The 13529-nt window shown below is 37.2% G+C and overlaps 1 protein-coding gene across 6 annotated transcripts in view; it reads right to left on the bottom strand.

The window, feature by feature from the left end:
* The window catches only part of EDEM3 (ER degradation enhancer, mannosidase alpha-like 3), a 59349-nt gene that overhangs the window by 10705 nt on the left and 35115 nt on the right, over positions 1-13529 (bottom strand). For 3 of the 6 annotated variants that reach the window (XM_015569955.1, XM_015569957.1, XM_006772950.2), the window contains exons 13-18: positions 10594-10759; positions 10175-10329; positions 9159-9315; positions 6591-6782; positions 4606-4771; positions 1134-1319 (exon numbers count right to left, since the gene is read on the bottom strand). In XM_015569955.1, the coding sequence (XP_015425441.1) occupies positions 1134-1319; positions 4606-4771; positions 6591-6782; positions 9159-9315; positions 10175-10329; positions 10594-10759 (1022 nt within the window). The remainder of the gene's footprint in view (positions 1-1133; positions 1320-4605; positions 4772-6590; positions 6783-9158; positions 9316-10174; positions 10330-10593; positions 10760-13529) is intronic. The other 3 variants (XM_015569956.1, XM_006772949.2, XM_006772951.2) reach the window with 1 other exon arrangement.

Here is a 13529-nt window from a genome sequence, read left to right as displayed (position 1 = left end):
GGTGTTTAAACAGGCCTTCGGCTGTTTTGCTGATACTCGCTCCATGGCTTTGAGCGCCAACAATCATCCCATGTTCAAAGGCTGTTAAATAGCGTTGTTTACCCATATCTTCAGAAAAAAATCACTTCTATTGTTGTGGTAAACAACCTGCTTCCCTATTTATAATTGTCTGGCTCTCTAGCAACTTCAGTGCTAAATTATAGCTAATATGCCTACAAACATCAGATGGTCATAATAATCTGGCTACTCAGTATGTGTGTGCGTGTATGTGTGTGTGTGTGTGTGTGTGTAACAAACAAACAACCCAGGGGGTTCAACAACCCTACAGAAATTATATAACTTTATTCATTTAAGAGGGGTGGGAGGAGTATAGCTCTCTCTGTAAGTGTCTCTGGTGGATAAGAAAAACTGCTACCAAAACAGGATCACAGTCTATGTTGGATGGTTTGCTTTCCCCTCTATTCCTAGGTGTGAAACTATAAAACAGTAACAGTAAGGCATTGCCTTTATACAGTAATTTGGGTTTCAAAGATCTTTCAAATGACCCACAAACGTTCGGCCTAGAGGCAGAGATAACCTCACACAGTAACAAGGCTTGCCATCTCATTCTTTAGACGTCACCATTTGCAATTCCTGTGACCTATGAACATCTCTGTGGAGAGGAGCTGCTGGATTCCTGCCTTCACCACGACTGTGGTCATTTGACTATAGGTGGCTGGTGAAACCTACTTACCGTTATGTTGTATACACCACCAATCTACACAATCTCTTTTTACTCCTTATAAAAGAGATGTAAGATGCATTATCAGTGAAATTAAATAGTGAACAGCTGTGGATATTAAAATGACTCTCTGGATGTAATCTCTTGTATTATCATCACTGGGCAGAATCAAAGCAAAAATTATAAATTACATATTAAAATACAGTTCTAAAAATATCCTAACTTGGCAAACAAAGCCAAATAAATGTTTTACTTCTCTTCAAATGAAAAATATATTTGGAAATCATCTTTTAAAAATTGTACTTATTTTACCAGTAATCCAAAAATAACTTCTTGTCACTCACTTTTGTTGTAAAACCAGTAAAATTAATGCTGAACTGCATTACGGTAAAACAAATGATTTGATCCATACCTCGATCTTTTGCTTTGTCGGAAAGGAGCACTTCCACCTCCTCATATTCCCGGATAGCATCCAGTATGATACTTCCTTCTTTACTGAACAGGAACAGCATGGGGATCTTGATGTCATCTGTGTCCTTTCCGTCACCTGCCATCTGGAACAGAGGGGCAGTATCACTGCTGCTTCCCTCATTGTCATCTAGACACAAACACAAATATATCAATTAAAAAGGTCTACCTACTAATTGCTACTGTTTTGTACCTGTTGGCCGCAATGATTTTATGCACCAAGAATCATAAAAACAACAAGCATACTTTTTGGACCCACTAATTCTATTCCTAGAAATTTATCCTGGGAAATAATTCAGAAGCAAAATGATCTATGCCCAAAGAAGTTTACTGACGTGCTTGCTATCTATATTTGTGAACTCTACTTAGCAGAACACATGGAAAACCAAAATACTACAAGAAAAGAGTATAATATAAAAGTCTATAATTAGGACAGTAAAAGTTTCATATGCTTATGAAAAAGCCTAGAAATTGAAAAATTGAAAGACCTGGTTGGATGACAAAGATAGAACTATAAATAAAATTTTATTGTGCTCTAGAATTCCCTCTAATGGCATCATCTTCCTTTACAAAATTACAAATTCATATTCTTTTTTATATACTATTCACAAAGAATAATGATGACTGTAGCGGTTTTTCCTCTATAAGTAGGATCAAGCACTGGTGTCAGTTTACACTGTTTAAATACTAGTTGTAGACTGCTAAATACTGTTCTACTGACGATGCCAGTACTATGCACCGCTAATCTCACATGCCGATCTGCCTAGAGAACCTGCCTCTCCCTCCTCTGAGGACTCACTCTGCTAGGCCCTGCTAAGTGGAGAATACCATGTAGGACCCTTCCCCTTTGCAATAACTGATTAAACAAAGGACAGCTTCCTGACCCTCAGTGTCTCTGGGGAAGTGGCACACAGATTGTTTCAGTTAGCAGTGGGAATGGCCACTTGAGAACTGATGAGCAAAGAGGGAGCAGGCTGGTGAGAAGCTGGAGAATGAAGCAGAATTGCAAAGAAAGGCAGAGTTCGGCCATGTCTCCAGAGCCCCGAGATAGAGACAGAGATGTGAAAAACATGAGCTGTCATGCTCCTGATGATTTTCAGCTCCCACTTCCACTTCCTCAGAATGTTCAGTTCTATTTCTTACTCTTGGGTGCAATGAAAATATAGAACCCATTTCCACGTAGTAAACAAACCTCTCTTCTTAAACTAGCTTAAATAAATGTCTCTGCAGCTGAATGATTTCTAAGATAGTCCGTACTTCTAGTACTTGCAATAAAAAACAACTAAGCCTTAATTTGATCATTTCTATATAACCAGAGGCTTAGTGAACAGTATTAGTGCACTGGGGGGTGGGGGGGAGGCAGCCTGCCCCCCAGCCCGGCCTGCGCCCTCTCGCAGTCTGGGACCTCTTGGGGGATGTCTGCCTGCTGGCTTAGGGGAGCGGGACTAAGTAGGCAGGTGGACATCCCTAGGAGTCCTTAGCACTGCCTCAGAGGCAGGAGAGGCTCCTGCCTCGGCCGCTGCACTCGCCAGCCATTGAGCCCAAATTCTGGCTGAGCGGCACACCCCCTGTGGGAGTACACAGACCACCAGGGAGCAGCTCCTGCATTAAGCGTCTGCCCCCTGGAGGTCAGTGCGCATCATAGTGACCGGTTGTTCTGCTGTTTGGTCGATTTGCATATTAGCCTTTTATTATATAGTATTAAAACCAGTGAAAAACAAACAAAATGTCTCATCAGAAATAAAAAAATACTTAAGGGAAAGAAGTTACAACACAAGAAAGTTTCCCTTCAAAAATTAAATTTTCTGAGAATAAGGATCATAGCCTCTTAATTTATTTACCCACAGAACTCAGTATAGGATTCTGTGACAAATAGAAAATGTCAGCCTTGACAAACTGCAGAGTAGAGAGCACATGGGAATTAGAGACTTCATCACAAAACAGGAAACTCTAAAATACTCTGCATATGTTCCAGACTTTATTTTCACTATTTAATATTTTTAGTCTCAGTAAGAGATGTTCAAAATGATAATGATGCCAAGCTATTAAATTCTTCAAAAAATAAAAAGAAACTCATTGTGGAAAATAGCCAAGGATAAAAAGATGATTTCAGTCAGGCATCAGCAACTTTTCATGTAATTGGTCTGATAGGGAATATTTTAGGCTTTTCAGTGCTCTGTTGCAACCACTCACTCCACCACTGTAGACTGAAAGCAAGCACAGATAATATGTAAACATACTGGCATGGTGGGTGCCAATAAAGCTGCTTTACAGAAACAGGCGTGGAGCTAGAGTGGGCCTGCAGGCTATCGTTTCCCATCCGATTTAGGTTATTAAGCAGCATTCTCCTAATACTACTTCACTAATGGAATTTATACACTCATTAAATCAACATTGGAGTGCCCACAAGGGATAAACAAAAGGAGTAATAAATACTGTTTCACTGAAATAAATCCTAATATTTTTAATGCCTTACTTTTATTTACCCTAAATTCAAAAAGGAAATCTATCCTAATTAGAAAGAAAAAATTCAAAATGGATTTCCCCCTGTGAGAGAAGCTATGCAGAAGAACTAACTGTGCAATTAGGATGTGACCTCAGGTCTTTAGTTCTTTCTAAATGTAAATGCCTCCCTACTTAAAGCATAGAAAAAATTATATTTTCCCTGGACTGCTTGTCATGATATAAATGATTTCCTACAAAAAATAAAAAATCAAAGCACACTGGTTGAAATGCATGAGTGAAATTATTTAAAGTTTGTAATTTCAGAGGGGAAAGACCTAAGGAGATAAAAATTTACCAGCAACTAATGCTTATATCTATGATATGTCAGCTATTATGCTAAGAAATTTTATATATATTATTTTCAAACCTTATAGTCACCTAAAAGTTATTACCACTTTCACTGAAGCTAATAAAATATTCTACTGAATAAACAGATATACTAAAGCTGGGCCAACATTACACCATGATTTTGTGGCAGAGCCAAGAAGTGCGCCTCCATATGTCTGATTCCAAAGCCTGAATGTTTGAGGCAGAATGGGCATTTTCAACGGCTCCCACTGGAGGTGGCAGGATGTAAGTCTTGCCCTTACAGGGCTTTGGCTCTTGTGGGCACATTTTCTTATTCATGGTGTTGGGTGACTTTACCTCTCCCCTCTACCCACCTTCATACCTGTCCACAAGTACTTTTACTGGCATTAATATACAGAAACCCATATCTAGACTTTCAAAAAAGATATGATACCTACAGAAATTACTAAGAGAGCCACTGGATTACCTATTCACTATGCTGTCTAGTGAAATAAAAACACAAAAAACGTTTTAATATAATTTTGGAAAACAAAGGGGGAAAAAATCCTAAAAATTACCTCCTTCTAGGCAACAGAATGATGCTGATGTGGAGGATGACTTACCAATGACAATGCCACCGATGGCTCCAGCATTCTGGATGTTGCGTGCCTTTTCTGCAAACATGCACTGTCCTCTTACTAGCAAAGCAATTTTTCCCATCACTGCCTCGGGGTTAGTAAGCTCTGAGCAACCATTATATGGTTTACTGCTTGCAACAAATCCTCTTGTCTGTCAGAAATAAAAGTGACTTCAATATTCATTTCTCAAATCGCTATCTAGTCATTAAATAAAATTTGATATATAAAACTTTAGGTAGACCTTGTTTCTTTACTAATGGTAACATATCCAGTATATGTATTTGGAATAAATTTTGTTTTGAACATTTTGCATGTCATAGTACACAACCAATATTTATTTCTATTGTGCTTTGCAGTTTATAAAGCATTTTTACATAAATTACTAAACCTGATCTTTATAACAGCCTTGAATGAAATACAGATAATTCATTTTATATATAAGGAAACTGAGACGTTACGTAATTTGCTCTAAGACACAATGTTAATAAGTAGTAAAGTTGGAGCCTGTAGCCAGATTTACGACACACCCATATCCACACTTACAGCAGCTGAGAACCACTATAAAACCATCATTGGTAACCAGAAACATTTTTTGAAAGAGGAAAAAAATAGATTTAGTCTACATGAATCTGCAAGCAGTTCTTTTTTCTAGAAAAATAAATGAACCAAAAAACTTTTTAAAAGATATTTAGTGTAAAGATGCTTTAATATTCCTCTAGAATAGCGATTTTCAACCTTTTTCATCCCATGGCATAAATTACTAAAAGTCTGACAAGAACTAAGTACAATTTTGGTTCATTCACACTGAACAGCTATTGTTGTGTTGGCTATTGTCATTTTTTAATTTGACAATCTAAGGGAAAAGAGGTCAGTGCTCCTGACTAAATAGTCAGATACTGCATGTTTTAAAAATTCTTGCAGCACACCAGTTGAAAATTGCTACTCTAGAATGTAAACTAGACAACGGAGGGTGTAAATTTTTACTGGTTTGGTAAACTTGATAGATATGAACACCTAAAACAGTGCCTAGATATAGTAGGGACTCAATAAAGAGTTGCTGAATAGCTGAGTCTATCTATAAACCGGCAAAGCTTTCAAATGCACACTAGATTTAGTCTAAATTAGGGGTAATGGAGTTCAAAGAGCATTGTCATTAGATTATCAGGATACTTGGGTTCTGGTTCCAGCTCTGCCACCAATTAGTTTGATGAACTTGTGCACTGTTCAACTGTGCAGGTCTTTGTTTCCTGAGGAAAAACTAGCCCAGTGGTCTTCCATGTCTGCTCAGTGCAAGCTCAGCATCAGCTCTCCACAGCCACTTGGGCACTTTGGCTTTAAGCCTCCAAGTCAGAGTTTGGTTCAAAAAAAGGGTCTAGCAGTTGTTAAAAAATCTGAAAACCACCCTAGCTGTTTCAGCTCAGTGGCTAGAGCATCGGCCTGTGGACCAAAGGGTCCCAGGTTTGATGCCGGTCAAGGGCACGTACCCTGGATGCAGACTTCTCCTGGGCCCAGGCCCTGGTCGAGGCTCGTACCAGAGGCAACCAATCGATGTGTTTCTCTCACACTGATGTTTCTCCCTTGTCTTTCCCTCTCTCTTCCACTCTCCCTAAAAATCAGTTGAAAAATATCCTCAGGTGAGGATTAACAAAACAAAGTCTGAAAATCATTTCAGATAAAGGTACTAATTTAGAGACCAAAAATTGGACAGTAAATGACCGGTATTTTAAGTAAAATTTTATAAACATATTGTAGATGTACATTATGACTCAAAATTTACAAGATATACTTTTAACTTTTATTTTATTTTGGAAAAGTGAATATTTAAATTTTTTAAATAAATATTTAAAAATAGGTCAATTTTCAATTAGAAAAGAGACTAAAATCTAAATAGAAAAAAAACTAAGAAATTAGACAATACTTAAACAATATTTTTAACTCAGTTTCAGCAAGCACATGGTAAGCGTACACACCTCTTTATGTTTAGACAGATCTAGCCCAAACTGAGCTGGTCCAGCAGTCAATACTACCCTGCCAAAAAATGGGTGGGAAACAATTTGTACAGCTCGTGGGGGTAGCTGCTGTTCTTTCTGTTGCTGACTTGACAATTCAATCATCTCCTGCATAAACCTCAACCCATCTTCAGCATCAATTGAACTAGCAGCCTAGGAAAGAAACAGATAATTTTATCCCTTCTGGAAACATTTAACTTTCTTCTCTTTTTTAATATTGAACTTTAATACTATTGCACTGGTCTTCCACTCTAAAATTTTCTCCTTTCAGTTTTGGTCCCTACCAAATATTTATAGCCTGATTTTTCTTAAAAAAATATTACTTCTGAAAATGACATCTATAGTTTTTACCAATAGCTCCTTCACTGTTCTATAAACCATTTTTTGATACAAGTTGAGAATTGGACTTCCACCCAATGATCAAATGCTCATTTTGCTTGTCTTCTCCACTGTTTCCCCTTTTAAGAAATAAACACCATACCTGATCCATACTTCCTTTCTTTGAAATTATGAACAATCAGATTAAATTCAAAACATATTTATCAGGCAACTATTATATCCCAGCACTTGACTAGACACTGGGGAGACAGACTTTTTACTTTAAGAAGTTTGTATCTAGAGGAGAGAGACATGTGAAATTAGCTATAATTACATTTTTCAAGTGGGAAAGTGGACAAGGAAATGACAATTCTGCCAGTGTGGATCTGGAAAACAGAGTGACATCTGAATTGGATCTTTAGAGAGGAAAAGCTGAAGAATGCCTCACAATAGTAGAAAAAGATGGATTCCTGACACTTTACAGGAAAAGTCAACGGGACTTGATGGGAGTTAAGAGGATAGAGGACAGAGAGGATTTGGGAGATAGAAGTTCAAGCCTATCCTGAAATTATGGTGGCTTAATTTTGGTGACTTTGAGTATGATGACAGGGTTTACTGAGATGGAGAACAAGGAGGAGGAGAGCTGGAATAAGGAGGAGGCAGGAAGAGAACTCAGATTTGCACATACTGAGGCCGAGATGTAGAAATGTATGACAGGTAGATCAAAGCTGGGTTTAAGAGTGAAGTTAGGAATCGCGGTTACATGTGTATAAATAAGAAATCAAGTGTACGCAGACGACAGCTGAGCTTGTAGAAACAGATGAGACTGCTGAAGAGTAGAGAGAGAGAGAAGTGAATGAACCAGATCTTTTGGTAGTGCCTACACTGAGTGGTTCTGCCCAGAGAGAGCTAGAAAGGCATGAACAGAGAAGTGGAAAGATGTATGCGGGAAGCCAAGAAAAGGATACATTTTAAAAATAGGCTGTGCCCGATTGGAGTGGCTCAATGGCTGAGCGCCAACCTATGAACCAGGAGATCATAGTTCGATTCCGTCAGGGCACATGTCTGGGTTGCGGGCTTGATCCCCAGTGTGGGGCATGCAGGAAGCAGCCAAACAATGATTCTCTCTCATTGATGTTTCTATCTTTCCCTTTCCCTTCCTCTCTGAAATCAATAAAAATATATTTAAAAACAGGGCTGTCAAACCCTGGCCAGTGTGGCTCAGTTGGTTGTCCATCGTCTATGTACCAAAAGGTTGCCAGTTCAATTCCCTGTCAGGACACATGCCCGGGTTGTGAGTTCAGTCCCCTGGTGGGGGTCGTGCAGGAGATAGCAGATCAACGTCTTGCTCTCACATTGATGTTTCTCTCTCTCTTCCCCTCTCTCTAAAAGTCAATTTTAAAAATATTAAAAATAAATAAATAGGAGACAATCAACTGTTAGAGAAAAATTCAATCACATCAGGATTAGGTCACTGAGTGACAGTTAAGTTATTGGTGGACTAAGTGAAAGCAATACCATTAGAAATGCCACTCCCACTACTGAGGAGTGAGGGTGGTGAGACGTAAGGAAGCAGGCAGAATATTCTTTAAGGAAGAATGGATGTGGCAAGAACAGAAATGAAATAGAAATCTGAGGGGAGGTGAGGTTGTGGGAAGCTTGAATTTGAGATTTAGGGATACCTGATTATGACTCTAGGTTGAAATAATTTAAAGACTTCATGTTATGAAAACTTTGAAAGCAAAAATCAATAAAAATTTCCCCAAAAGACATGTTATGTTTTCTAGGAGTAGAGAGATAAATGCAAATTTTGATTTCTACCGTGAATAAAATACTTAGATTCAGTAGCTCTTTGGAAAATAAAATAATGTAAAATATAAATATTAAAACTAATCATTACCATTTAAGATTATGCTCTAAATAAAAACAGTGGAAAGACAAGGGACTGAGAAACAGAAAACTTAGGCTTGAGTCCTACATTTACCTTTATTAACTTAAGCAAATTGCCCAGCCTATTTGTGATTTAATCGATCTATACTCTGAAGGGTTGAATTAGATGGCTTACCAACATATTTTCAAGTCCTTAAATTTTGAATCTCTAACTTTAAACCATACATTAAACGTTTTTAAAAAGCCCAATGTCATTATCTTATGAAAGCTTATGAGACTATAAGAGCAGAGTTGCATCTAATTAATACAGCAATGTCTTACTTGGATTGCATGTTGAACCAACTGGACTCTCCCATCTTTGAGGTGAATCAAACTCACCCCCATCTTCTTCAAGATTTCTAAATGCTCAGGGTTAGTGGCCATGAAATCTCTGGCTCGCAGCGGGGGTCTAGATCCACTCCTGAAACTCTCCTCTCTGCTAAAAGTAATTATAAGCAAGGCTTAAAAAACTACAAGTCAGAACTGGAGAAAAACATAAAGCAAACAGGAATAATGTTAGATATTTGCAAAACTGCCAATTTTAGAACTAGTAAAAATGGAATAACTAGAAGTAGGCATCTTCCTCCATATAACTTAGGTTACTAGTAAGTGGTATAGCTTTCAAATAATATTTTATAGTTATAAAATCATGTATATTTATCAATAAGGTAGTATTAATCAACAGAATTATAACCATTTGAAAATACAGAATAGGTTGGGTTGGGATTTGTTACTACTGATTTCTTCCTTGAAAACCAGATTTCTCTCTCTGCCATTTTAAAAGCAAAATAATAGTAATATCAGTGAATTATAACATTCACTTAAATTTATTTTTATTTCCTTAGTAATGGCCTTTCTAATTTAAGTATTTAGAAGAAAATGAACTCATTAAGGCAAAAATTTAACAACCAAGAATAAGTACCTCATCAAAAAATAAAACCTATATTTGCACTACACACATTGTAGGTAAAATGAAAAATACTTTCTACATATATAAGACATATGGAAATATTTGATGAAACTATTCTATAAATGAGCTACACAAGTTGAAAACTGCCCATTGACTACTATTAATTAGTTCATTAAACAAAAGATAAATAAAAAATTTCCATAATAAGGCATCACAGAATAAAATTTGCTATCTAACTTTACTAATAATTTTTATTTTATTTTAATCAGCAATAACTACATGCCGCAATATTTTTGGTCTAAGTGAATGTCTACTGTTATATGTCCCTTATGTTCTCCTTCATTTACTAAGAATGACTCTGATATTAATATAAAATAAGACATCTTACACTCTGATGACGCCTCTAGGACAGCTCTTATCCACCACATTTTTCAAGGGTTCGCGAATGCTCTGAGCATACAATGGATCATTAGGGAAGAGAATCTGAGTATTTGGACAAGTCCAATCAAAATTACTGTCATCCAGTTCTATATATTCTGAAGTCTACAATATAAAAGAATGTTATGTGAATAAAAATATTTTTTTTACTTAACATTATAGTTTGTTCAAAGAAAAATTTAAATAAAATATAAGTATATAGGATGCCATAAAAGATAACAAAATAAGAAAACATCAAGTATAGTTTTCCTCCTCCCATACTACATTTACTGAATTCTAGTCATGGATTACTTTTCACTTGGAAAAATAAAACAAACACAGGAAAGTAAATAAGAGAGTAAGACATTTGATTTTAAAAACATAACGCACTGTGCTCTTCTTAGAGACGCTTTGATTTGTAGTAGAGAGCCAGAGAGGTAACAGATGAGCTTCTGTTGTGAATATGTAATCTTCTATGTCAAAAATAATATCTTCTTTATCCGCAAATAACAGGTAAAGATATTTAAACATTTCAGCCAAGAAGAAAGAATCCATTCTAAAATAAGAGGTTACAAATAAATCTAAGAATACAAAAACATCCTAATACCAACTATCTGAAAGTCAGAGTCCAGGTCAATAGGTATATTACAGTAACTTAGATGTCCAAGGAACTATAAACTATATTTATCCCCTGGTGGTAATGGCATTGACTCACCAAATATTTTCCAAAGAAACAAAAAGACTAGTGTGCTGCCTACCTCACAGGTACACTAGATCTTGCCAATACTGCAGACCAAACCTTCCTACTGGCCCTCCAAGGAGCGAGGGTTTTCCATTTCTTCTATAGAGAACCAACAGCCAGGAGGTAACGCAGATAAACTTTACTGCTGAGAACCACGTAATCCTTAACTTATATTAATTGAAGGGGATGAAGTAATACAATTTTGATAGAGTTTTTATGCAGCCATTTAAGTGATAATTTAAAAAGGCATTAAAGGTAAAGGAATCATTTACAAAAAGTTTCATGAAAAAAGGTACAACACAAAATCACATGGAGTATAACTTTATAAATATTTACATACCAGTCAAGAAGAGAATCCTATTTAATAAAAGCCTAATATGCTGCTAAGTGTCCGGTTGACCCGTCTCATGTTCAACCAATCAAAGCATAATATGCTAATGATATGCTAAAGCCACTCAACTGCTCACAATGATGTGCACTGACCACCAGGGGGCAGACGCTCCAACCGGTAGGTTAGCTTGCTGCTGGGGTCTGGCCAACCGAGACTGGGTGAGATGGGCCAGACACACCCTGGAGCCCTCTTGCAATTCCTCCCCTGCTGGCCAACCTCCCATGTCCCTCCCCGACCTCGATCATGCACCACTGGGGTCCCTCAGCCTGGCCTGTGCCCTCTTGCAATCCAGGACCCCTCAGGGGATGTCGGAGAGCCGGTTTCAGCCTGATCCCCCAGGCCAAGCTGAGAGACCCCACTGGTGCACCAATTCATGCACTGGGCCTCTAGTATGAAAAATAAAGGGGATAGAAATAAGTGACTTTACAAACTACTTAATGTTGTAATGTTTTAATAAGCAATTTTTAAAAGTTTTAATAAAATTAAAAGTGGCAGAAAAAGAGCAAAAGAGCATAGCTGTTAGATGTAATTATAGTAACATGAAATTTAATCAATTTACCACCTCCCAAAGCATCTAATTTTTGACAATAATAAATAACTTGTAGCATACTGGGCAGAATGCATAGTTTCAGACCTCAGACTCCCCTTAGCACTATGAGTTTTAATCAAGGTCCCCTCTCCAAGAAAGGTTGTTTCCCCAGGTGGGGATTTTCCCCTGAATTTAGGGAGGGGATAAAACTCCTTAACTAAGTGCCAGATAGGTAGTTAATCACTTTAACTACAAACAATGACGGTTAAGTTACATAATCTTTACTCCCTGGAATGGAGATAAGAAATGCCCTAACCTTTGCAATAGAAATTGACAGGATTAAAATTAACTGGTATAAATACAGATGTAAGAAGACAATAACCACCAGAACTTGGCTGGTGATCCTGGCTAGGCTGCTGATCAAGTGAACGCTGCCTCAGTGTCATTCCTTCTTTGCCGACTCCGTCCACACCTTTGGGGACCCCTGAACCTGCTGGGGTTGGACCCCAGCACTTTCTCTTTCAGTTTCCTTTTAAGGGTTACCCAGGATTCACATGTCTAAAAGTCCTCACTAGGTGATTTCAGTGAGAATATCTGACCCTGACTTTTAGATGTGATAATTAGGAAGGGGAGATTAAATCATTCAATCACTAAAAAAAAAGAACATGGGCTTTGGAAACAGAAAAGAACATCCACTGACTAGCTGTAACCTTGGGGATATTATACAAGGACTGTGAGCTTCAGTTTGTTCTTCTATAAAGAACATAATAATCATTAACACCTAACACTGGTGTAAAGACTAAATAAGAGATTATATGTCCATTGTTTAGCATAGCACCTGGCATAAATATGAGCTCAAAAATAGAGAAATTATTATTTTTCCTACCTATAAATGATGTTTTACTTTGGAGTAATAATACATCTGTCACCTGTCAAAACCTTTTTGAACATTTTAGGTGTTAATCTTCATAAAACAGATAAAATAGTTCCCTGTCAAGCTGAGTACACCTGTCATAATTTAATATTTTCTGAAGGACTATTATTACAAGCAAATGCTAGCTTGAGAACTGTAGACTCATAAGCAGAATGTTGATTTTTGACAAATTCTAGAACTGACTACGAAACAAAACATTTGAAACACTTGGAAAAGAATAGAGACATAAGATCACTAGATATGAGTTGGGTAAAGCTAGCAAGTTGGGTATCTTATATATCTAACTTGTATTAAAAACAATAAACACGTACACAAATGTATAACACACAGGCATTAAAATGTCTTGCCCTGGTAGGTAGCTCAGTTGGTTGGAGCATTACCCCTATATGCCAAGGTTGTGGGTTCTATCCCTGGTCAGGGCACATACAAAAATCAATCAATAAATGCATAAATAAGTGGAACAACAAATCGATGTCTCTCTCTCTCTCTCCTCTTCCCCCCACCTTTTGAAAAGAGAGTTTGAATCTTATCTCAGTCATCTAATGTTTCAGACACTGTTTGAATCTTATCTCAGTCACTCAATATGTTTCAGACACTGTTCTAAGCACTTGATAAGCGTTACCTAATTTAATCTTCATATTTAAAATCAATAAATAAAAATTTTTAAAAATGTCTGGAAGACTGTTTATCAAATCAAATTGCCAACAGTGGTATCTTAGGGTGGGCAAGT

The sequence above is a fragment of the Myotis davidii genome, unplaced genomic scaffold (genome assembly GCF_000327345.1).
Source record: "Myotis davidii unplaced genomic scaffold, ASM32734v1 scaffold362, whole genome shotgun sequence".
Taxonomy (NCBI): Eukaryota; Metazoa; Chordata; class Mammalia; order Chiroptera; family Vespertilionidae; genus Myotis; species Myotis davidii.
This window is presented reverse-complemented; position numbering and strand designations above follow the sequence as displayed.